Below are 24,971 nucleotides of genomic sequence, written 5' to 3'. Positions count from 1 at the left end.
ACACCATTGCCGAGAGAGTAGACCAGTTGTCCATCAATCTAAAAGAGCAGCTTGTGAAAAAGGGAAAAGATTTCATTGCATATTCCTTGGCTGTGGATGAGAGCACCGACATTTCTGACATTGCCCAGTTGTCAATTTTCATCCGCGGAGTGGACTCCAGCCTAAGCGTGACAGAGGAGTTTTTGGCTTTACGTCCTATGCATGGCACAACTACGGGGCATGATTTGTATGAAGAGGTGTCAAGATGTGTAAATGAGATGGAGCTGCCTTGGGAAAAACTCGTGGGTTTGACAACCGACGGAGCACCTGCGATGTGTGGACACAGGAGCGGACTGGTGGCGAAGATACGGGAAAAGATGCAAGAGGAAAACGCGACAGGTGAGCTGACAGCTTATCATTGTATCATACACCAGGAAGCGTTGTGCGGTAAAGCCTTGAAAATGGAGCATGTAATGAGCATCATCACGCGCACAGTTAACTTTATCAGAGCCAAAGGTTTGAATCACCGCCAGTTCAAGGCATTTCTGACGGAGTTAGAAACGGAGCATGGTGATTTGCCTTATCACACAGAGGTGCGATGGCTAAGCCAGGGAAAGGTGCTTCAAAGATGTTTCGAGCTTCGTGAGGAGATTTGTCTGTTCTTGGACAGCAAAGGGAAAGACACAACACAACTCCGAGACGAAATGTTTCTGTGTGAAATGGCTTTTCTGTGTGACATTACGAGTCATCTGAATGCAATGAACTTGCAGCTGCAGGGTCGGGATCATGTCATCTCTGATATGTACAGTACAGTGAAGGCATTTAAAACCAAACTGACTCTGTGGGAGACGCAGATGCGGAAAGAAAATTTGAGCCACTTTCCCAGCTGCCAGACCATGAAAGAGAAGCTCTCTACCAGTGCGTTCCCGAGCGCACAGTTGGCTGATAAAATAGGTATGCTTGCCGCTGACTTTCGACGCCGATTTGCTGACTTTGAAGCACAAAAAAGCAGGTTGGAACTGCTCGGTAACCCATTTGCTGTTGACGTGGAAAGCTCACCACCAAACCTCCAAATGGAGTTGATTGACCTCCAATGCAATGATGCACTGAGGGCAAAATATGCGGCAGTGGGTGCTGCGGAGTTCGCCCGTTTCCTCCCCGACACAATGCCCCAGCTGCGCATCCAGGCTGCTCAAACGTTGTCTATGTTTGGCAGCACATACCTGTGTGAACAACTGTTTTCTTTGATGAACCTGAACAAAACATCACACAGAAGTCGACTTACTGCTGAACACCTCCACTCAATTCTGAGGATTTCCTCAGCTCAGAGCCTTACCCCGAACATTGATGAACTTGTGGAAAAGATGGGACACCACCAAGTATCACCCTCAACCTCAAACAAGTGAACATTACTGTGCAATCACATATTTAGAGTTTTTACTCAGTTCAAGTTTAAAAGTTAAAGTTTAATATTTGTTTTCACTGCATGTTACTTCTCCTTAAACAAAGTGTTGTTTTTGATTAATAGATTTTTGCACTTTATTTTATTGTATTTCAATCCAATTATATTTTAAAAATATTTCAGTTGAGTGGATGATAGAAAATTGCTATTATTGTTTTTTTCTTTGAAGTAAATTTAGCCCACTTTTGCTAAAATAGAAAATATAGGCTACTGATGGTGCCTTGAATACCGGTTTCTTTCATTTAATGTTCATGTTATGGGGATTTTTATATAAAGGAAATTTGTCTTTTGTGTCTGTTGAAAATTAAAGATTACTGACAGAGCCATAAGAAAATATTGCTTTATTTATCTGATCATATTGGAATATATTTGTTAGGTTTTCAGTAGGTTCAATTAGGTTCACTAGACTATATGCGTCATTTAAAAATTTTTCAATGAACATTCGAACAGTCCGGCCCTCGGCTTGTAGCTAAATTTTTTATTTGGCCCTCCGTCCATTTGACTTTGACACCCCTGAATTAGGGTTTCTAATCTCTCCAAAATAATGTGGTGCTCGATGGTGTCAAAAGCAGCACTAAGGTCTAGGAGCACAAGGACAGATGCAGAGTCTTGGTCTGATGCCATTAAAAGGTAATTTACCACCTTCACGAGTGCAGTCTCAGTGCTATGATGAGTTCTAAAACCAGACTGAAGCATTTCGTATACATTATTTGTCTTCAGGAAGGCAGTGAGTTGTAGCGCAACAGCCTTTTCTAAAAATGTTGAGAGGAATGGGAGATTCAATATAGGCCGATAGTTTCTTTACATTTTCTGGGTCAAGGTTTGGCTTTTTCAAGAGAGGCTTTATTACTGCCACTTTTAGTGAGTTTGGTCAAATCCGGTGGATAGGGAGCCATTTATTATGTTCAACATAGGAGGGCCAAGCACAGGAAGTAGCTCTTTCAGTAGTTTAGTTGGAATAGGGTCCAGTATGCAGCTTGACAGTTTAGATGCCATGACTATTTTCATGAATGTGTCAAGAGATACAGGATTAAAAAACGTGTGTCTCCATTGATCCTAGGTCCTGGCAGTTCTGTGCAGACTCAGGACAACTGAGCTTTGGAGAAATACACAGATTCAAGGTGGAGTCCGTAATTTGCTTTCTAATGATCATGATCTTTTCAATCAAAAAAGTTAATGAATTTATCACTGCTGAAGTGAAAGCTATCCTCTCTTGTTGAATGCTGCTTTTAAGCTAGCTTTGCGACAGTATCAAAAATAAATGTTGGATTGTTCTTATTCTCCTCAATTAGGTTGGAAAAATAGGATGATCGAGTAGCAATGAGGGCTCTTTGATATTGCACGGTACTGTCTTTCCAAGCTAGTCGGAAGACTTCCAGTTTGGTGGAGCTCCATTTCCGTTCCAAATTTCTGGAAGCTTGCTTCAGGGCTCGGGTATATTCTGTATACCAGGCAGCACATTTCTTGTGCCAAATGTTTTGTTTTTAGAGGTGCGACTGCATCTAGGGTATTACGCAAGGTTAAATTAAGATCCTCAGTTAGGTGGTTAACCGATTTTTGTACTCCGACGTCCTTGGGTAGGTGGAGGGAGTCTGGAAGTGCATCTAGGAATCTTTGGGTTGTCTGAGAATTTATAGCTTGGCTTTTGATGATCCTTGGTTGGGGTCTGAGCAGATTATTTGTTGTGACTGCAAATGTAATAAAATGGTGGTCAAATAGTCCAGGATTATGAGGAAAAACATTTAGATCCACAATATTTATTCCACGGGACAAAACTAGATCCAGGGTATGACTGTGGCAATGAGTAAGTCCGGAGACATGTTGGACAAAACCCACTGAGTCGATGATGGCTCCGAAAGCCTTTTGGAGTGGGTCTTTGGACTTTTCCATGTGAATATTAAAGTCACCAAAAATAAGAATATTATCTGCCATGACTACAAGGTCCGATAGGAATTCAGGAAACTCAGTGAGGAACTCTGTATACGGCCCAGGAGGCCTGAAAACAGTAGCTATAAAAAGTGATTGAGTAGGCTGCATAGATTTCATGACTAGAAGCTCAAAAGACGCAAACGCAGTCTTTTTTTGTTTTTTAAAATGAAATTTGCTGTCATAAATGTTATCAACACTTCCGCCTTTGCGGGATGCTCGGGGTATATGGTCACTAGTGTAACCAGGAGGAGAGGCCTCATTTAACACAGTAAATTCATCAGGCTTGAGCCATGTTTCAGTCAGGCCAATCACATCAAGATTATGATCAGTGATTAGTTCATTGACTAGGACTGCCTTGGAAGTGAGGGATCTAACATTAAGTAACCCTATTTTGAGATGTTAGATATCACAATCTCTGTTCAATAATGGCAGGATTGGAGGAGGTCTTTATTCCAATGAGATTGCTAAGGCGAACACCACCATGTTTTGTTTTGCTCAACCTAGTTCGAGGCACAGACACGGTCTCAATGGGGATAGCTGAGCTGACTACACTGACTGTGCTAGTGGCAGACTCCAATAAGCTGGCAGGCTGGCTAACAGCCTGCTGCCTGGCCTGCACCCTGTCTCATTGTGGAGCTAGCGGAGTTAGAGCCCTATCTATGTTCATGGATAAGATGAGAGCACCCCTCCAGCTAGGATGGAGTCCGTCACTCCTCAGCAGGCCAGGCTTGGTCCGGTTTGTGGGTGAGTCCCAGAAAGAGGGCCAATTATCTACAAATTCTATCTTTAGGGAGGGGCAGAAAACAGTTTTCAACCAGCGATTGAGTTGTGAGACTCTGCTGTAGAGCTCATCACTCTCCATAACTGGGAGGGGGCCAGAGACAATTACTCGATGCCGACATCTTTCTAGCTGATTTACTCGCTGAAGCTATGTTGCGCTTGGTGACCTCTGACGGTTTCATCCTAACATCGTTGGTGCCGACGTGGATAACAATATCCCTATACTCTCTACACTCACCAGTTTGAGCCTTAGCCAGCACCATCTTCAGATTAGCCTTTACGTCGGTAGCCCTGCCCCCTAGTAAACAGTGTATGATCGCTGGATTATTATTTTTCTGTCTAATGTTGTGGGTAATGGAGTCGCCAATGACTAGGGTTTTCAATTTGTGAGAGCTAATGGTGGGAGGCTTCGGTGGCTCAGACCCCGTAACCGATGGAGGAGAGAACTGAGAAGGCTTGGCCTCTGACTCGTTACTTAATGGGGAGTACCGGTTGAAAGTTTCTGTCGGCTGAATGAGCGACACCGGTTGAGCATGCCGACAGCATTTCTTTCCAGAAGCCATGAGAAAATTGTCCGGCTGCGGGGACTATGCGAGGGGATTTATACTACTATCTGTACTTACTGGTGGCACAGATGCTGTTTCATCCTTTCCTACACTTACATTGCCCTTGCCTAACGATTGCATCTGAAGCTGTGCTTGCAACACGGCTATCCTCACCATATGGCAATAGTTCTCCTGTATACTATGAGTACAGCGACTGCAATTAGATGGCATAGTGTTAATGTTACTACTTAGCTTTTCGACTGGTGGAGGTCCTGTAGAACCATGTCCAGATAAAGCGTCTGGGGTGAAAAAGTTGAATGAAAAAAGTTGAGCGAGGAAAAAATTAAGACGTTGGTAAAACCCGAAACGTTTGGCAGATAGCCAAGTAGCAACAAACTGCACAACAGCACGGTGACAAGTCCAGAAGTTGAGGGCGGAGCAATGAGACGTAAACAATCAGTTAATGTCATACTAAAGTCAAATGTCAATCAAATGTATTTTATAAAGCCCTAAAGGGTGTAAAGGGTGACATAACAGTTCCATATGTAGGGTACATTTCTAAATGTGACAAACGCTATAGGCTATCTATTCCCCCAAAAGAATGTGCTTTATAAAGGGCTGCCGTAACACATGCTAATTAAGATGCTGATGGTGATATGACATGAGATTCCACCTGACATTCTAAACAGTGTGAAACTGCATTGAGGTGTTTTTTGTGGGAATGGGGAGCTGTTATGTCATCTTATGCAACATAATATAAGCTTATAGAGGATTTGTTGTACTAATGAAGACTATGTATGCTATTATAAAGCCTTTATAAGTTGTAGTTTGTTTAAAAGTGGGACCAGCTGTTCCATGTCAAAACAGTTTGTATTGTATTGTAGGTCATCCTCCCCGCAAATTAAATATCCCTATGGGACAACAAAACAACGTAAATCATTCAGGACGTAGCTCTTACTAACCGATCTCAGGCGAGCACACCTCTGCGTTGTGGCGGTGGCCCGTGTCCTGGTTGACCAGGCCGATGCCCAGCATGGCCGCCACCTGCACGTTGTGCGGTACGTCCAGGTCAGTGGAGGTGGGTGGGAGCAGTGCGGGGATGTGGATACTCAACAGGCGGGTGATTGACATGTCCATGGTGCTCAGCTTGGCTCCAGACACACCCAGTAGCTGCCGATGCTGGTCATCTCATGGCCCTGAGGACACACTGGCAGCCATTTTCATTAGTCCCCCATGGACTTCCTACTTAGCGGGGTTCACTTGTTTAATAGAGAGATTATGAGTTGAATGAGTGACTGTGTAGGGCTGAATGTGGAGCGGGTATAAAACAACAAGGTTATAACAGATCACAGCTCTTTGCTCAACATATGCTGAGTGAGGACAATTTTTCGCCCTATTCCTCTTTTTGGAGGATCCAAACTACACTGCATCAAAGTAGTTGTTTTCTCCATCATCACACAATGACATAAAGGAAACTAATGAGAACATTTCAAAGTACTCATTTTGCATAAAATCAGCTGACCCCTTTCATACTTAAATCATTCAACATTCATTTTGACCTATCAAGGGCTGCTGTATTAGACCATAACAGTACCAGCAGCAGACTTTTAAAAAGTTAACACGTTGCTGTGGTCAAATATCAGCTTATCTTTCCTGGCACAGATGACATGCTAGCAAGAACGAGAATAGTAGTAAAACATACTACTATATATTCTAGTAAATAACCGCTGATATTTCCTGAGCTGACAGATGTGTTAGATATGACCACGTGGCCTTCTTTAGTAGAAATGAGAAAGTTGCTATGCGTCACTGCCAGGGATAAGTCAAAGTGAAACTCTCCTCTGAGCGCACAGAGGCCTTCCCACTTTCATGTGAGAAAAATAACAGGATGCTGAGAGACGAATTCTTCTAAAACCAATGCAATCTAGTGAAGCTTAAAAACAATTAATGAGAAAAACTTTACTCAACCCCAGAGCAGCTGGTGGCTTCACTGGCCTTTCTCAGAATGAGGGCTGCAGAAGTGACTTGGTTTGTGGTTAGCGAAAACGTGTGTGTGTGACTGTGTGTGTGTGTGTGTGTGTGACTGTGTGTGTATGTGAGATACTGTAATTGTGTGTGACTGTATGTGTTTGCATGCACACTCACCTTGGTGAAGTAGACATGTATGTTGAGTGTGGCCAGCTTGCTGAGGTGCCTGTTGAGGCCCAGAGCCATGAGGAAGCCTGTGTACTCGTTGGCCTGATCGAGGCTCTTGGGTTTGTTGTAGGCCATCCAGGCAGAGTCTACCTGGGAGGCTGAGGCGATCTTCAGGCCTGCAGCCACCCCGTTGTGAAAGCTGGACCAGCTCGTCTTTTTGGGAGGAAGGTCAATGTTCCCACTGTTCAGATCTACCACAAGACTCCATATCAGGTTGTGACCAATCCTACACGCATGCATTCTCGACTTACATTTAGACCACAATCACATTGCCACCAAAGACCAATGTAAACATGGCCTGCCGGGCTCTAAATACGTTTCTGCTTCTCAGGACAGTGATCACACACATTGCAATATTTCCCTTGCCCTAAAACACAACACACTGAAAAACCAGCTGGAATGATGGCTCCAGACTTACTGAAGTGAGCCTTTTGTGTGGCTTCTTGTGGGCTGCTGTTCAAACGCATCCAGAAATGGAACTTATATAGAGCCTTTTTACTCAGATCTTCAAAGCCCTTCAAAGGAAAAACAACATACTCCTGTATTTGATGCTTTGACATAACTAGTTCTGTAAACGTGTTTGAAGACACAGACTAGGTGTCCACCCACTCTGCCCGGAGTGGGTGTAAAACACGCTTTGGTGACGAAATTTCACTTTCTTATTTTATAAAAATACATTTTACCAAGACAAATATGATTTTCTTCATGTTCTGAATCATTCAGTGGGGTCTTTCTCTAACATATCATTAATATTATATCCAAAAAGTCGGATTTCGTTCCCTAATACATCCTATAATAAGCACCAAGCTGTTGACGGAGCGGTATCGCTTTCTGGCAGTGACTTGAGGATTTTACATGTTGAGGTGGTCTTCCATAAAGTTGTTTCCGGGGGTCACAAAAAGCTAAATGGGCGTGAAAGGAGCTGAATTAAATTTAAAAGGCTTTGAAAATTAAAAGCTTGGTATACACTCAGTGCTCCGTTGACATTTCACAGCGATACGCTCGTTTTGTGAGAAATCTTTGAAAAAGAACAGCGATTTCGAATTAATATGAAAACACTTCATTGATTTAGTCACCCTAATTCTGGCCATCCTACACGGGTATGTCACGATCGTTGAGAGACCGGTCAGACCAAGGTGCAGCATGAAAAGCGCACATGTTTATTAAACTCATTAAACAAAACAAGAAACAACGTAACGTGAAGTCCAAAGGGCTATACACACCAGCCTAACAGGAACAAGATCCCACAACTAAGGTAGGCAACATGGCTACCTAAGTATGATCCCCAATCAGAGACAACGAGCGACAGCTGCCTCTGATTGGGAATCACACCCGGCCAAACATAGAAATACACATCTAGATCCTAAACATAGAAATACTAACATAGATCCTCACGCCCTGACCAAACCAACTAACTAACTAGGCGCGATGCTTCCACTCTCTTTCCTCCCACGATGCACCAAGCCCTGTCTGGACTCTGGTGTGGGAGACCCCAAACCTGGAGAGGGGCTGACGTCTGGGCCTGGATCGGCAATCCTCCCGCGATGCACCAAGCCCTGTCTGGACCCTGGTGTGGGAGGCCCCGACCCTGGAGAGGGGCTGACTTCTGGGTCTGAAGTGGAGTCGCTGACCGGAGCTGAACTGGACCCCGGTGGAGCGGACTGCTCTGGCTCCGGAGTGGAACCGCTGACCGGAGCTGGACAAGAAACCGGTGGAGCAGACTGCTCTGTCTCCGGAATGGATCCGCTGACCGGAGCTGGACTGGGCACCGGTGGAGCGGACTGCTCTGGCTCCGGAGTGGAGCCGCTGACCGGAGCTGGACTGAACCCCGGTGGAGCGGAATACTCTGGCTCCGGAGTGGAGCCGCTGACCGGAGCTGGACTGGACCCCGGTGGAGCGAAATGCTCTGACTCCGGAATGAAGCCGCTGACCGTTGCTGGACCAGGCACCGGTGGAACAGGCCGGGCCGGACTGGGAACACGCACCACAGGTCTGGTGCGAGGAGCAGGAACGGGCCGGGTCGGACTGGGAACACGCACCACTGGCTTGGTGCGGGGAGCAGGTACGGGGCGTACCGGGCTGGCGACACACACCGGCGGTTTGGTGCGAGAGTAGGTACGGGCCGTACTGGACTGGATACACGCACCACTGGTTTGGTGCGAGGAACAGGAATGGGGCGTACCGGGCTGGCGACACGCACCACTGGTTTGGTGCGGGGAGCAGGCACGGGCCGTACCGGACTGGACTGGGAACACGCACCACTGGTTTGGTGCGAGGAGCAGGGACGGGCCGTACTGGACTGGGAACTGTCATTAGAGATCTCTGACTGTACCAGTCTTTTACTCTCCGCGCCCAGTCCTCCTCCAGTGAGGACTCCTCCTTGAGCCCCCACGAGTGCAGTGGTCGGGGCTCTTCTCTATCGATCCCCGACCACCCTTTTAGCCCCCCCCCCCAAAAAATGTATTGGGGCTGTCTCTCGGGCTTCCTCCTCGGCCGGCACCTTCTGTGTTGCCGTTGCTCCTCTCTAACCCGGGCCTCCTCTGTCTGTTCCCAAGGACGGTGATCCATCCCAGCCTGGATCTCCTCCCATGTCCAAGATCCCTTACCATCCAGGATCTCCTCCCATGTCCAGGATGTCCGCTCCTGGCCACGCTGCTTGGTCCTCGTTTGGTGGGATCTTCTGTCACGATCGTTGAGAGACGGGTCAGACCAAGGTGCAGCGTGAAAAGCGTACATGTTTATTAAACTCAATAAACAAAACAAGAAACAACGTAACGTGAAGTCCAAAGGGCTATACACACACCAGCCTAACAGGAACAAGATCCCACAATACACAGTAGGCAATGGGCTACCTAAGTATGATCCCCAATCAGAGACAACGAGTGACAGCTGCCTCTGATTGGGAATCACACCCGGCCAAACAGAAATACACATCTAGATCCTAAACATAGAAATACTAACATAGATCCTCACGCCCTGACCAAACCAACTAAAGACAACCGGCCTCTCACGGCCAGGGCGTGACAGGGTAAAAACTCCAATAAGTTTTGAACAGATTATGATAGAGACTTGAGGTTTGGACCGTTGGTTTTCATAGAGGATTATTTACACAATTAACTTTATTTTACCCATTGGTCAAAATATGCATTTTTGATTGGACACCCTACACAGACACCTCCTCTCAGACTGACACACACACACAGGTATGAGAAAAGCCTGAGGGATACAGTACCAGTAAGGTTGAGTTTGAACACTGGTAGGGGCTCTGTTGACACAGGGTGGTAGGAGAAGATGGTGAACAGGTCTCTGCCGGGAGGGAGGGAGGGAAGGAAGGAGGGAGGGACATCAGAACAACAGTCAGCACAACTACAGACCAAATGCTAACTACAGAGCACACCTACAGTACATGCTTGAAACTATTCAGATTATTAATGGATATTGTCTATAACCTGGGCCAGTCTGCTTTTGAATGAGATAATCTAGGATAGCTGCCATCACTTGAACGATACTCACTTGTTCTCCTTCTCCTCTACGTCCTCGTGGTCGCTGACCTCAGCCAGGTGGACCACGCTGAGCCTGACTGGTCGGGAGCTCTGGAGGAGACATCTGGCCTCCTGGACATGCAGGTCCTGGCTCCAGATGAGACCAATCACATCCTGGTTCAGATCAGTCATAACAACCTCCTTGTCTGCGTCTGTGGAGGCTGGAGCCTCCAGCATAAGCACCGGACCCACCGTCTGAATGCGCACACACACAAAACAGACAAACATTAACTCCAAATCCACAAGGTTGTAAAGGACGAAGCCCAAACTGTCCAATAACCCCCAAAACTCAAACTTACAGCTTTGCATTTGGCCACGGTCACTTTGTGTGCTTTCTTGGTGAGGTCCTTTCACCCAATCAACAGGCAGACATCCTCTGACCAGTCAGAGCAGAGTTACTCTCGACACTGGTAGATCGCATCTGATGAGCAGAGCCACACCAAAGAGCGCGGATTGCAGGTCTTTCAATGTGAAACCTAAACACAACACATTAATGTAAGAGTCTCACACTAGCAAAGTCTCTATAACAAAGCAACATTAGACAGGCTGTGGAGATGTTTCTAGGCCTAATGTAGAGTCTTACCTGCTGATGTTAGCCAAACAACAAGCTTTTCAGACAAACTTATTTGGAGCGTCAGGCTTCATACGGCTATGTCTGGAAAAGAAACAGGTATTACAAACGTGTAGAGTTGACAGTGAAAATGAAGTCTTACGTTGGAAAAGCATGGTTAAAACCTTAGCACAAGAGTCTAGTTCGTAGTTGTTACTATTACTAGAGGGACATAAAGTGAGTGAACTCTTCTTGTGGCTTTATAGGGGAATCAAGAGTCTGTAAGAATGAACTGATTCAGGCTAAATGTGTTCCAGGTAGGTTTTCACCTCCTCAAAGCTGCTGCAATTACAGTTTTCTGGCCTGTGAGAGAGAGATGAGAGATGCCATGTGAGGGCTGTAGGTCAGTTGTCACAGAACAGGAAGTGTGAAATGGGTCATCAGAGAAAACAGGGGAACGACAAAAGAAGCCAAGAGGCCTTTCAGCCTCACAATCATCACCAGAATGCATACTTCTTTCCAAAATGCCAAATAATATTTATTTGGAGACTTAAAGGGAACTTCCACCCAAAAATGATATTTTGGTAATTGTTTCATTAGTCCATTGTTGATATAGTCCCAAAATGTTCAGCTTGTTAGCAATGAAGTTTTCAAGATCTATAACTTTCAAAATACATGCATTTTGCATCATAACAATGGCCAAATGAACTCTTTACATTAAAAAAAACAGGATGGACATGGTACAAACGCCTTTCAACCTTGTCAGTGACTGACCGCTGTGACAAGCATGTCGGAGACATGTGGGCATGTGTAAGGCATGTCACAGGGAATCTTGGGGCATACTGTTCATTAATCACACACACACACACAGAAACCCACCTGCAGAGAGCTTAGCCAAATACTTTGAAACATCCAACTGAAGTGGCATTGCCATCTCCAATGATGTACAGGGCGTAGCTTTGAGAGGGGGAGGGAGCGAAAGAGGCAGAAGAAGACAGAGAAACAAACGTCAGCGTCTGGTCTGTTGAGAGAGACAGACAGAGAGTTGGGGAGTGAGAGAGAGCGAGGGAGTGAGAGAGAGAGAGGGAGTGAGAGAGAGAGAGGGAGTGAGAGACACAGAGTAAGCGAGATAGAGATTGAAGGCGTAAGCGAGAGAGAGACAGTGATGAGGTAAATAGATTCTGTAATTGTATGACAGGCTGTCAGTCTCTCAGCAGTGACATGAGTCACCTCACTTAGCCTGACGGGAGGAGACGCACAAGGCCTGGTCATCAGCACAGAACAGCCTCCTCCACCCCACCCACCTGTAATTCAGCCCTACATCCGACCAGGGCTTAATTATAGTAGAGTACACAGACACACACTCGCTGTGTCAAACACACACACACACAGTCTCTTACTCTCACACATACATTCCCTCTGTCTTTACACACAGCAAAAATGCTTCCGTCTCTCCCTCTCTGATTGGCATGAAGCTTTATATCATAGCTATTTGACATTTAAACAGAGCATGCGTGTTAATGCTTGATGACCCCTTTTAAAAAGGAAATCCTATTAGAGCACGACCTGCCATTGGCTCCACGGGTGCTAGGGGACTTCCAATCAACCCAGGGAGTAGCATGTTTATTTAGAACACGGATGACTATGTGTTGACATTGGTCACTCAAAATATCCAGAAACCATTTATTGTCAAAACAGAATTTATGTACCATGTCAGTCATGTCGTGAGGTCATCTAGCTGTGCTGTAGCTAACCAAGCCAAAGGTTATGTCTACTTACCTCACACCAAGGACAATGTAAATCAGGGTTCCCCAACTGGCAGCAATAAGAATGTTAAAAAAACAAACAGCATATCAGCTCCAAGTGATTTTAATTTAGGAAATCTGTTAGAACGTATTCCCACGCATAATGCAGAGATATATGATTGTATACAAATGTAAGTAAGGTTTGAAATGATTGTTTTAGTCAAATATATCTGTTTGGGCTTATTGAGTCAATTTGCATTCTACAAATTATTTGCATTTATGTTTTGGCCCCCTGACCATTCGCTCAAGAAAAAAGAAAATAATTTGTCCCACAGCTGAATCTAGTTGATGATCCCTGATGTACAGTGAGGGAAAAAAGTATTTGATCCCCTGCTGATTTTGTACGTTTGCCCACTGACAAAGACATGAACAGTCTATAATTTTAATGGTAGGTTTATTTGAACAGTGAGAGACAGAATAACAACAAATAAATCCAGAAAAATGCATGTCAAAAATTTTATAAATTGATTTGCATTTTAATGAGGGAAATAAGTATTTGACCCCTCTGCAAAACATGACTTAGTACTTGGTGGCAAAACCCTTGTTGGCAATCACAGAGGTCAGACGTTTCTTGTAGTTGGCCACCAGGTTTGCACACATCTCAGAAGGGATTTTGTCCCACTCCTCTTTGCAGATCTTCTCCAAGTCATTAAGGTTTTGAGGCTGACGTTTGGCAACTCAAACCTTCAGCTCCCTCCACAGATTTTCTATGGGATTAAGGTCTGGAGACTGGCTAGGCCACTCCAGGACCTTAATGTGCTTCTTCTTGAGCCACTCCTTTGTTGCCTTGGCCGTGTGTTTTGGGTCATTGTCATGCTGGAATACCCATCCACGAACCATTTTCAATGCCCTGGCTGAGGGAAGGAGGTTCTCACCCAAGATTTGACGGTACATGGCCCCGTCCATCGTCCCTTTGATGCGGTGAAGTTGTCCAGTCCCCTTAGCAGAAAAACACCCTCAAAGCATAATGTTTCCATCTCCATGTTTGAAGGTGAGGATGGTGTTCTTGGGGTCATAGGCAGCATTCCTCCTCATCCAAACACGGCGAGTTGAGTTGATGCCAAAGAGCTCGATTTTGGTCTCATCTGACCACAACACTTTCACTGAGTTCTCCTCTGAATCATTCAGATGTTCATTGGCAAACTTCAGACGGCCTTGTATATGTGCTTTCTTGAGCAGGGGTACCTTGTGGGCGCTGCAGGATTTCAGTCCTTCACGGCATAGTGCGTTACCAATTGTTTTCTTGGTGACTATGGTCCCAGCTGCCTTGAGATCATTGACAAGATCCTCCCGTGTAGTTCTGGGCTGATTCCTCACCGTTCTCATGATCATTGCAACTCCACGAGGTGAGATCTTGCATGGAGGCCCAGGCCGAGGGAGATTGACAGTTATTTTCTGTTTCTTCCATTTGGCGAATAATCGCACCAACTGTTGTCACCTTCTCACCAAGCTGCTTCGCGATGGTCTTGTAGCCCATTCCAGCCTTGTGTAGGTCTACAATCTTGTCCCTGACATCCTTGGAGAGCTCTTTGGTCTTGGCCATGGTGGAGAGTTTGGAATCTGATTGATTGATTGCTTCTGTGGACAGGTGTCTTTTATACATTTACATTTTAGTCATTTAGCAGACGCTCTTATCCAGAGCGACTTACAGTTAGTGAATACATATTTTTTTATACTGGCCCCCCGTGGGAATCAAACCCACAACCCTGGCGTTGCAAACGCCATGTTCTATCAACTGAGCTACATCCCTGCCAGCCATTCCCTCCCCTACCCTGGACGACGCTGGGCCAATTGTGCGCCGCCCATGAGTCTCCCGGTCGCGGCCGGCTGCGACAGAGCCTGGATTCGAACCAGGATCTCTAGTGGCACAGTTAGCACTGCGATGCAGCGCCTTAGACCACTGCGCCACTCAGGAGACACTCTCTTTAAGAGTGTGCTCCTAATCTCAGCTCGTTACCTGTATAAAAGACACCTGGGAGCCAGAAATCTTTCTGATTGAGAGGGGGTCAAATACTTATTTCTCTCATTAAAATGCAAATGAATTTAACATTTTTGACATGCGTTTTTCTGGATTTTTTTGTTGTTATTCTGTCTCTCACTGTTCAAATAAACCTACCATTAACATTATAGACTGATCATTTCTTTGTCAGTGGGCAAACATACAAAATCAGCAGGGGATACTTTTTTCCCCTCACTGTAAATGCAAATTCCTTTGCAGGGTTTTCAGTTGTCAGTGGCACCCCCTACTGGAGATGTTGATATCGCAAGCCAACTCTAAACTCCCCCATACATGGCCATTATCTCTTGGGAAAAAAAGTGTATTGTATATATTTCCAGAGCGATATACAGTGGGGGAAAAAAGTATTTAGTCAGCCACCAATTGTGCAAGTTCTCCCACTTAAAAACATGAGAGAGGCCTGTAATTTTCATAATAGGTACATGTCAACTATGACAGACAAAATGAGAAAAAAATTCCAGAAAATCACATTGTAGGATTTTTAATGAATTTATTTGCAAATTTTGGTGGAAAATAAGTATTTGGTCAATAACAAAAGTTTCTCAATACTTTGTTATATACCCTTTGTTGGCAATGACACAGGTCAAACGTTTTCTGTAAGTCTTCACAAGGTTTTCACACACTGTTGCTGGTATTTTGGCCCATTCCTACATGCATATCTCCTCTAGAGCAGTGATGTTTTGGGGCTGTCGCTGGGCAACACAGACTTTCAACTCCCTCCAAAGATTTTCTATGGGGTTGAGATCTGGAGACTGGCTAGGCCACTCCAGGACCTTGAAATGCTTCTTACGAAGCCACACCTTCGTTGCCCGGGCGGTGTGTTTGGGATCATTGTCATGCTGAAAGACCCAGCCACGTTTCATCTTCAATGCCCTTGCTGATGGAAGGAGGTTTTCACTCAAAATCTCACGATACATGGCCCCATTCATTCTTTCCTTTACACGGATCAGTCGTCCTGGTCCCTTTGCAGAAAAACAGCCCCAAAGCATGATGTTTCCACCCCCATGCTTCACAGTAGGTATGGTGTTCTTTGGATGCAACTCAGCATTCTTTGTCCTCCAAACACGACGAGTTGAGTTTTTACCAAAAAGTTATATTTTGGTTTAATCTGACCATATGACATTCTCCCAATCCTCTTCTGGATCATCCAAATGCACTCTAGCAAACTTCAGACGGGCCTGGACATGTACTGGCTTAAGCAGGGGGACACGTCTGGCACTGCAGGATTTGAGTCCCTGGCGGCGTAGTGTGTTACTGATGGTAGGCTTTGTTACTTTGGTCCCAGCTCTCTGCAGGTCATTCACTAGGTCCCCCTGTGTGGTTCTGGGATTTTTGCTCACCGTTCTTGTGATCATTTTGACCCCACGGGGTGAGATCTTGCGTGGAGCCCCAGATCGAGGGAGATTATCAGTGGTCTTGTATGTCTTCCATTTCCTAATAATTGCTCCCACAGTTGATTTCGTCAAACCAAGCTGCTTACCTATTGCAGATTCAGTCTTCCCAGCCTGGTGCAGGTCTACAATTGTGTTTCTGGTGTCCTTTGACAGCTCTTTGGTCTTGGCCATAGTGGAGTTTGGAGTGTGACTGTTTGAGGTTGTGGACAGGTGTCTTTTATACTGATAACAAGTTCAAACAGGTGCCATTAATACAGGTAACGAGTGGAGGACAGAGGAGCCTCTTAAAGAAGAAGTTACAGGTCTGTGAGAGCCAGAAATATTGCTTGTTTGTAGGTGACCAAATACTTATTTTCCACCATAATTTGCAAATAAATTCATTAAAAATCCTACAATGTGATTTTCTGGATTTTTTTTCCTCAATTTGACTGTCATAGTTGACATGTACCTATGATGAAAATTACAGGCCTCTCATCTTTTTAAGTGGGAGAACTTGCACAATTGGTGGCTGACTAAATACTTTTTTCCCCCACTGTATATGGCTCTGTATATTTCCTTCCCTTGTCATCATGAGGCAAAGGTAGAAACAGTGTATGATAATAAACAACGATGATGATTGGTCCTCTCACAGATGCTGGGCAGGAAGGGGGAAGGGTGCTGCCTCCTCTCCCCTCAGAAAGCTGCTGAGCCTGCTGAACACAGGGAGGCTCCACCCTCAGGAAGCTTGGACGCATCATCTGGGCTGCAGGAGAGTGGGGCCACGGGGGCCATCAGTCAAACGGTCACAACAGGCTCCGTGACTACAGACTGTGACCATGACAACAGACATCTGTCCTTATCACTCGGAGTCAGACCATCATTTCAATCACAACGAGCAATCTGGTTTTTTTTCTGTGTCCATCAGGGAGAACAAAAGTAGTAGCCTTGCCCTCTCTTCTCCGTGTGCAAAGGGGACTACACACCCTGTAGAGGAGGTGATTTGCCTTTTGCCGTGATTTATGATGCAGGTCCCCTTGAACATGGTGTTGAATGAGGGGTAATCTCGCCAGTACAGATTGATACACTTCTCCAGCTGCAGATCCCTATTAATAAACAGTACAACAATTAGCAGTGTGCCATAAGAGTAATTTAATCAACACTTTTGATACCCGAGTAGCTCTACCCTCATCATGAACCACTATACACAGCCAGCTCAACAACACAGCAAGCCAAGCAGATAGCTGTTCTGATTTGTTTAAGACTAGGGCTGTCGCGGTCATGACATTTTGTCAGCCGGTGATTGTAAAGCAGGTCTCACGGTAATTTACTATTAATTAACATAAACACGTTTAGCATCTCCTGGCTTCCACGCATAGCCTACAAGCCACTGATGCAGAACTCTGGAACATCTACATTTAAAAAAGTCAAATAAATCTATTTAATATAGCCTACACCATCACAATAAATCCATTTTTTTTTTGGGGGGGGGGGGGGGGGGGTAGATCAGCTTAATATTGCAGATAGATTGTAACTTCCATCAATGTAATTTTCTGCATCACTTCCAATCCCCCTTGTTTTTTTATATATATATATATATATATATATATATATATATATATATATATATATATATATATATACTCCCCTTTATTCCTTTTCAACCCCGCCATCCTTTCCCTACTTGGGGTAAATTTGTGAACAACAATGCCCTCTACTTCCAGCCTATACTTACTATCTACATCTTATGGACACAGTTCATTTTACAATAATTATATTTTATTTGTTTTTGCTCCTGAACTTCTTCTACTCTCAACCTCTCCGATCATTTTCATGATGTCCATCCGGTTTGCTTCTATATGCCATATCTTTCTAACTGTGCTCTTTCCCAAAAGCTCCCAACATACAACCTATATACTTATTATGGACACAGTATGCTTACATTATTAGTTATCTTGTTATTATTTGTTGTTATTTGTTATTAGTCCCATCCTTCAACTCCATTCAATAGCTCCCATCTATCTCTTAACACCATCCATATAGGATTTCTATTTGCCATATATATTTCAACCGTACTGTGATGTTTTACAAAAGTTCTGAACCTTTCTATTATCATTGCTTCTACAGATTGTGAATTGAAAATAAACATCTTTGCTAAAAGTATTATTATATAATTGATCGATTGACTATGACTTTTCAGATCACCCAGTAATGCTATCTGCAAGGTTAGCTCCAGGTAAATATTGCAATCCTTTAGCCATTCCTGGACCTGTGTCCAAAAACAAGCTACAAATGGACAGAACCAAAACAAATGATCCAATGATTCTGTCTCCTCACAGCAAAATCTGCAGTGCTGGGAAGATTGTATCCCCCATATAAATAACATTCTATTGGTAGCAAGAATTTTATATATTAATTTAAATTGAAAGATTCTAATTTTTGAATCCGGTGTCATTTTGCGTGTCAGTTCATAAACACTATGCCATGGGATCGGTACGTCAAAAATCTCTTCCCAACTATTTTGCAATCTATATGCTCAGTACTTAGTTGAAACACCTTTGGCAGCGATTACAGACTTGAGTCTTCTTGGGTATGACGCTACAAGCTTGGCACACCTGTATTTTGGGAGTTTCTCTCATTCTTCTCTGCAGATCCTCTCAAACTCTGTCAGGTTAGATGGGAAGCGTCGCTGCATAGCTATTTTCAGGTCTCTCCAGAGATGTTCGATTGGGTTCAAGTCCGTGCTCTGGCTGGGCCACTCAAGGACATTCAGAGACTTGTCCCGAAGCCTCTCCTTCGTTGTCTTGGCTGTGTGCTTAGGGTCGTTGTCCTGTTGGAAGGTGAACCTTCGCCCCAGTCTGAGGTCCTGAGAGCTCTTGAGCAGGTTTTCATCAAGTATCTCTCTCTACTTTGCTCCGTTCATCTTTCCCTCGATCCTGACTAGTCTCACAGTCCCTGTCGCTGAAAAACATCCCCACAGCATGATGCTGCCACCACCATGCTTCACCCTAGGGATGGTGCCAGGTTTCCTCCAGACATGACGCTTGGCATTCAGGCCAAAGAGTTCAATCTTGGTTTCATCAGACCAGAGAATCTTGTTTCTCATTGTCAGAGTCTTTAGGTGCCTTTTGTCAATCTCCAAGCGGGCTGTCATGTGCCTTTTACTGAGGAGTGGCTTCCGTCTGGCCACTCTACCATAAAGGCCTGATTGGTGGAGTGCTGCAGAGATGGTTGTCCTTCTGGAAGGTTCTCCCATCTCCACAGAGGAACTCTGGATCTCTGTCAGAGTGACCATCGGGTTCTTGGTCATCTCCCTGACAAAGGCCCTTCTCCCCTGATTGCTCAGTTTGTCCGGGCTGCCAGCTCTAAGAAGAGCCTTGGTGGTTCAAAACTTCTTCCATTTAAGAATGATGGAGGCCAATGTGTTCTTGGGGACCTTCAATGCTGCAGAAATGTTTTGGTACCCTTCCCCAGATCTGTGCCTCGACACAATCCTGTCTCGGAGCTCTACGGACAATTCCTTTGAAATCATGGCTTGGTTTTTGCTCTGACATGCACTGTCAACTGTGGGACCTTATATAAACAGGTGTGTGCCTTTCCAAATCATGTCCAATCAATTGAATTTACCACAGGTGGACTCCAATCAAGTTGTAGAAACATCTCAAGGATGATCAATGGAAACAGGATGCACCTGAGCTCAATTTCGAGACTCATAGCAAAGGGTCTGAATACTTATGTAAATAAGGTATTTCTGTTTTACATTTTTTATAGAATTGCAAACATTTCTAAAAACCTGTTTTCACTTTGTCATTATGGGGTATTGTGTGTAGATTGATGAGAAAAAAATGTTTAATCCATTTTAGAATAACGCTGTAACATAACAAAATGTGGAAAAAGTCAAGGGGTCTGAATACTTTCCGAATGCACTGTGTGGTGTGCAACTATGATTTGAGAAAGTAGCCAAAAAAAGGCATGCGCTGTTTCTTGCCTTGCTGCACACGCTGGGCATCATTTACAAGTGATAATACATCATTCACAAGTGATAGGCTAATATTTTCACCCATCAGACTAAATAATACATGTGTTAAATTCGTTTTTATTTAGAATGGACCATTACCATGCACCTGTCTCGGAACAGGGGCATGGGGGAAAAAATATGTCATATATGCACTTAAATAGCGAATGGAGGAGCTTTTCCCGTGGTTCATTTTCATACCAGCCAGGTAGGCTATACTCCTGTTGTAAAGTGAAGCAATGTGCTTAATATTAGGAAAGTTGATAAATAAATAAATATAGTAGGCCTAGCCTATAGAAAGCAGATGGGATCCTCTTTTTAATAGAGGCCATCAAAACTCTGTTTTCTCATGCAATTGCATTGCCTATAAAAATATTGCGCAACATGAGCCCATGGGCTCTCATGAAGTGCTTGATTTGATTTTCAAATACATTTGCATTGATGTCAGAGTGATTAGAGGGACAATAGAGTGCTGAGTACACGGCAGTTATCATGTTTGGTAGGCTACTAATGATCAGCATCAGAGCTTGGAGAAGCCTAGTTACCATGAATAAACGGTCACGCGGAATTTGACTGCGGTCATGGCTCGTGACCGCCAGTGTGGCGGTAATACGGTAACCGTAACAACCCTATTTAAGACCCACTAATACTTCTGCTTGTAATGTGGGGGTTTCAGGCTGGGTTAGCTGTAGTGAGGTCATTGCCATACAGGCCTAGCCGGGTTGCCAGATTGGTTTGTGCTTTAGTTTAGCTACTGTAACTCTTTATACAGTATGTATAGCAATGACAATGAAAAAAAGGTGAATATATTGATAAAAAGTCACCTTGTCTTAGAAAGGTTTGCACGGTTATCAAAACGTCACGCCAGGGTAAGCCTACACAAAACACAGCCCTTATTTTAAGTGTTTCTAAAATCCCCTATGGGAAGAATGAATGGAGGAAAAACGATTGGAACTGTTTCCCTGTTATGGGTATTATGAATCATACTGTTGTACTCTATTGGCTGAAGCACTAACTGTTGTGTCTACCAGCCTGGTAACACTAAATGACCAGGACACTAAAAAAGGCCCAAATAACGGCTAAGCAATTCAAGTGCCAGTTGATTCTACCACTTCAGCTCTTCTTTTAAAATGTCAATGGGACTGCTGAAAAGGCCACTTGACTTACTTGAAACCTTTTAATGCCATTTTCTAATCCTGTTAATATACACGTTTTACAAGATCATATTCATCTGGTTTCATTGAGCAGTGCTTCATCAGGCATACTTTTTAATTTAAATGTTTAAGAGCTTCATGAAAATTGTTGTGTTTGTACTGAATTGAATAGATTAATTAAAAAGATGTACCTGCGACCTGCTTTAGTTTGCGTCAGCCATTCAGAGGTCATTTGAGAGTTTATCACTCGTGGACAGACGCACGTAACAATAGGATGGTATCGTAACGTCTGTCAACAGACTGTGGGATGCGACGACTAACACCGATTATTAGTCACTGATCATTTGGACAAATCACGATTTTGCAGGTTTTCGCAGCTTTCGAATTCCGGAAGGAGAGTGGCCCATTCTTTGACTGAGAGTTTCATTTAGGGGGGTGGAGACTTCACTAGACTGGTTAGTAGCTTTTCTCATACATCTCCCCCCAGAACCTAATCAAGCATCTGACGCAATTAAGCAAGATTTCTGGGTTTCCGATTGTCAAGACACAGAACATCCAGTACCTGGCCAGCTGTTGCAGGAGGCCCACCAGTGATCGCCGCCCCGCTCCCCCGCTCCCCCGCTCCTCGTCCATCTTCAGCTCCTCATAGAGCAGGTGCAGCACATACAGGGGCTGGGATGTGGGGGGAAGAGCGGGGCAGAGGGGTCCAGACGCAGGGCAGGAAGACTGTTCACAACCAGAGGTTTCGGTAGACTTCAGACTCACAGCACCACACACATGTCCTAACACCATCTGTCTGTGGTAGTCTGAGCACTGTAGTCCCAGTCCTGCTGGATTATATACACACACACACACACACACACACACACACACACACACACACATCCAAAGACACACACAGACACCCAGTGTTAAATTAAATTCCTAAGGACCAATATTTTTGCCTGGTCTGAATCATCCATTTCCTGAGGACCTCTACATGCACTTCCTTTCTTAAGTAACAGAGGGTGAACTCTACACGACTCCTCCCGATCTCAACTGCGCACTCCCGAACCTGGGCCATGACCCCTGCCAGGATTCCATGCTACAGTGCAGCGTCACGTCACTTCAGCCCATGGCTTTCTTAACACCACTCACATTCCACATGAATGCACTACAGGTTACCTTACAGTCAACTTCACTTCGTCATTTGCTTTTTTTTTATACATCTATAAATACAGTGGGGGAAAAAAGTATTTAGTCAGCCACCAATTGTGCAAGTTCTCCCACTTAAAAAGATGAGAGAGGCCTGTAATTTTCATCATAGGTACACGTCAACTACGACAGACAAAATGAGATTTTTTTTCTCCAGAAAATCACATTGTAGGATTTTTAATGAATTTATTTGCAAATTATGGTGGAAGATAAGTATTTGGTCAATAACAAAAGTTTCTCAATACTTTGTTATATACCCTTTGTTGGCAATGACACAGGTCAAACGTTTTCTGTAAGTCTTCACAAGGTTTTCACACACTGTTGCTGGTATTTTGGCCCATTCCTACATGCAGATCTCCTCTAGAGCAGTGATGTTTTGGGGCTGTCGCTGGGCAACACGGACTTTCAACTCCCTCCAAAGATTTTCTATGGGGCTGAGATCTGGAGACTGGCTAGGCCACTCCAGGACCCTGAAATGCTTCTTACGAAGCCACTCCTTCGTTGCCCGGGCGGTGTGTTTGGGATCATTGTCATGCTGAAAGACCCAGCCACGTTTAATCTTCAATGCCCTTGCTGATGGAAGGAGGTTTTCACTCAAAATCTCACGATACATGACCCCATTCATTCTTTCCTTTACACGGATCAGTCGTCCTGGTCCCTTTGCAGAAAAACAGCCCCAAAGCATGATGTTTCCACCCCCATGCTTCACAGTAGGTATGGTGTTCTTTGGATGCAACTCAGCATTCTTTGTACTCCAAACACGACGAGTTGAGTTTTTACCAAAAAGTTATATTTTGGTTTCATCTGACCATATGACATTCTCCCAATCCTCTTCTGGATCATCCAAATGCACTCTAGCAAACTTCAGACGGGCCTGGACATCTACTGGCTTAAGCAGGGGGACACGTCTGGCACTGCAGGATTTGAGTCCCTGGCGGCGTAGTGTGTTACTGATGGTAGGCTTTGTTACTTTGTTCCCAGCTCTCTGCAGGTCATTCACTAGGTCCCCCCGTGTGGTTCTGGGATTTTTGCTCACCGTTTTTGTGATCATTTTGACCCCACGGGGTGAGATCTTGCGTGGAGCCCCAGATCGAGGGAGATTATCAGTGGTCTTGTATGTCTTCCATTTCCTAATAATTGCTCCCACAGTTGATTTCTTCAAACCAAGCTGCTTACCTATTGCAGATTCAGTCTTCCCAGCCTGGTGCAGGTCTACAATTTTGTTTCTGGTGTCCTTTGACAGCTCTTTGGTCTTGGCCATAGTGGAGTTTGGAGTGTGACTGTTTGAGGTTGTGGACAGGTGTCTTTTATACTGATAACAAGTTCAAACAGGTGCCATTAATACAGGTAACGAGTGGAGGACAGAGGAGCCTGTTAAAGAAGAAGTTACAGGTCTGTGAGAGCCAGAAATCTTGCTTGTTTGTAGGTGACCAAATACTTATTTTCCACCATAATTTGCAAATAAATTCATTAAAAATCCTACAATGTGATTTTCTGGACTTTTTTCCCTCAATTTGTCTGTCATAGTTGACGTGTACCTATGATGAAAATTACAGGCCTCTCATCTTTTTAAGTGGGAGAACTTGCACAATTGGTGGCTGACTAAATACTTTTTCCCCCCACTGTATTATACTGCACTTGGAACAGAATTTCAAATAAAAAATTAAGCAACTTGGGTTTTAATCATTTCAAAGTAGTGAACTACAGTTAACTGCCAAGATAAAGGAAACACCAACATAAAGTGTCTTAATAGGGTGTTGGGCCACCACGAGCCACCAGAACAGCAACAATGCGCCTTGGCATAGTTTCTACAAGTGTCTGGAACTCTATTGGACAGATGGGACACCATTCTTCCATGAGAAATTCCATAATTTGGTGTTTTGTTGATGGTGGTGGAAAACGCTGTCTCAGGCGCTGCTCCAGAATCTCCCATAAGTGTTCAGTTGGGTTGAGATCTGGTGACTGAGAGACACACCCTTTAAAACCCCTATGCTCCTTTGAGCCCTCTTTCAAAGTCACTGAGATATCTTCTTCTAGCCATGGCAGCCAAAATAATGGGCAACTGGGCATTTTTATACATGACCCTAAGCATGATGGGATGTTAATTGCTTAATTAACTCAGGAACCACACCTGTGTGGAAGCACCTGCTTTCAATATACTTTATATCCCTCGTTTACTGAAGTGTTTCCTTTATTTTGTCAGTTACCTGTATGTATGCACTCAACATATTACTGTATTCCTATTAAGCATTACAGAAAAACAAATTCACTCAGAAGTTGCCCTCATCGCTACCTCCTTTTAACCCGTCTGGATTCAGAGCTTGAAAGTCACAGGAACTGGTGACATCTAATGACTTCCACGTACAGCATGGCCTATGGCACATTTTCCTTTACATTTTTCACGAGTTCACCTACAACTCCATCACCTGCATA

General features: G+C 44.4%; 1 protein-coding gene across 1 annotated transcript in view; it reads right to left on the bottom strand.

The window, feature by feature from the left end:
* Positions 1 to 24,971, bottom strand: part of anapc1 (anaphase promoting complex subunit 1) — a gene marked incomplete at its 5' end in the record, with an annotated part of 57,004 nt that overhangs the window by 19,104 nt on the left and 12,929 nt on the right. Inside the window, 16 exon segments of the mRNA XM_084153030.1 lie at positions 5,658 to 5,867; positions 5,870 to 5,891; positions 6,841 to 7,082; positions 10,124 to 10,197; positions 10,405 to 10,628; positions 10,733 to 10,783; positions 10,787 to 10,828; positions 10,832 to 10,856; positions 10,858 to 10,909; positions 11,017 to 11,041; positions 16,829 to 16,941; positions 17,076 to 17,281; positions 21,907 to 22,015; positions 22,018 to 22,073; positions 22,075 to 22,157; positions 22,163 to 22,171. Coding sequence (XP_084009156.1) covers positions 5,658 to 5,867; positions 5,870 to 5,891; positions 6,841 to 7,082; positions 10,124 to 10,197; positions 10,405 to 10,628; positions 10,733 to 10,783; positions 10,787 to 10,828; positions 10,832 to 10,856; positions 10,858 to 10,909; positions 11,017 to 11,041; positions 16,829 to 16,941; positions 17,076 to 17,281; positions 21,907 to 22,015; positions 22,018 to 22,073; positions 22,075 to 22,157; positions 22,163 to 22,171 — 1,543 coding nt within the window.

The sequence above is a fragment of the Coregonus lavaretus genome (assembly GCF_964263955.1).
Source record: "Coregonus lavaretus genome assembly, chromosome: 36".
Taxonomy (NCBI): Eukaryota; Metazoa; Chordata; class Actinopteri; order Salmoniformes; family Salmonidae; genus Coregonus; species Coregonus lavaretus.
Note: the sequence above shows the minus strand (reverse complement) of the source record. Positions and strands in the feature narration are given on the sequence as shown.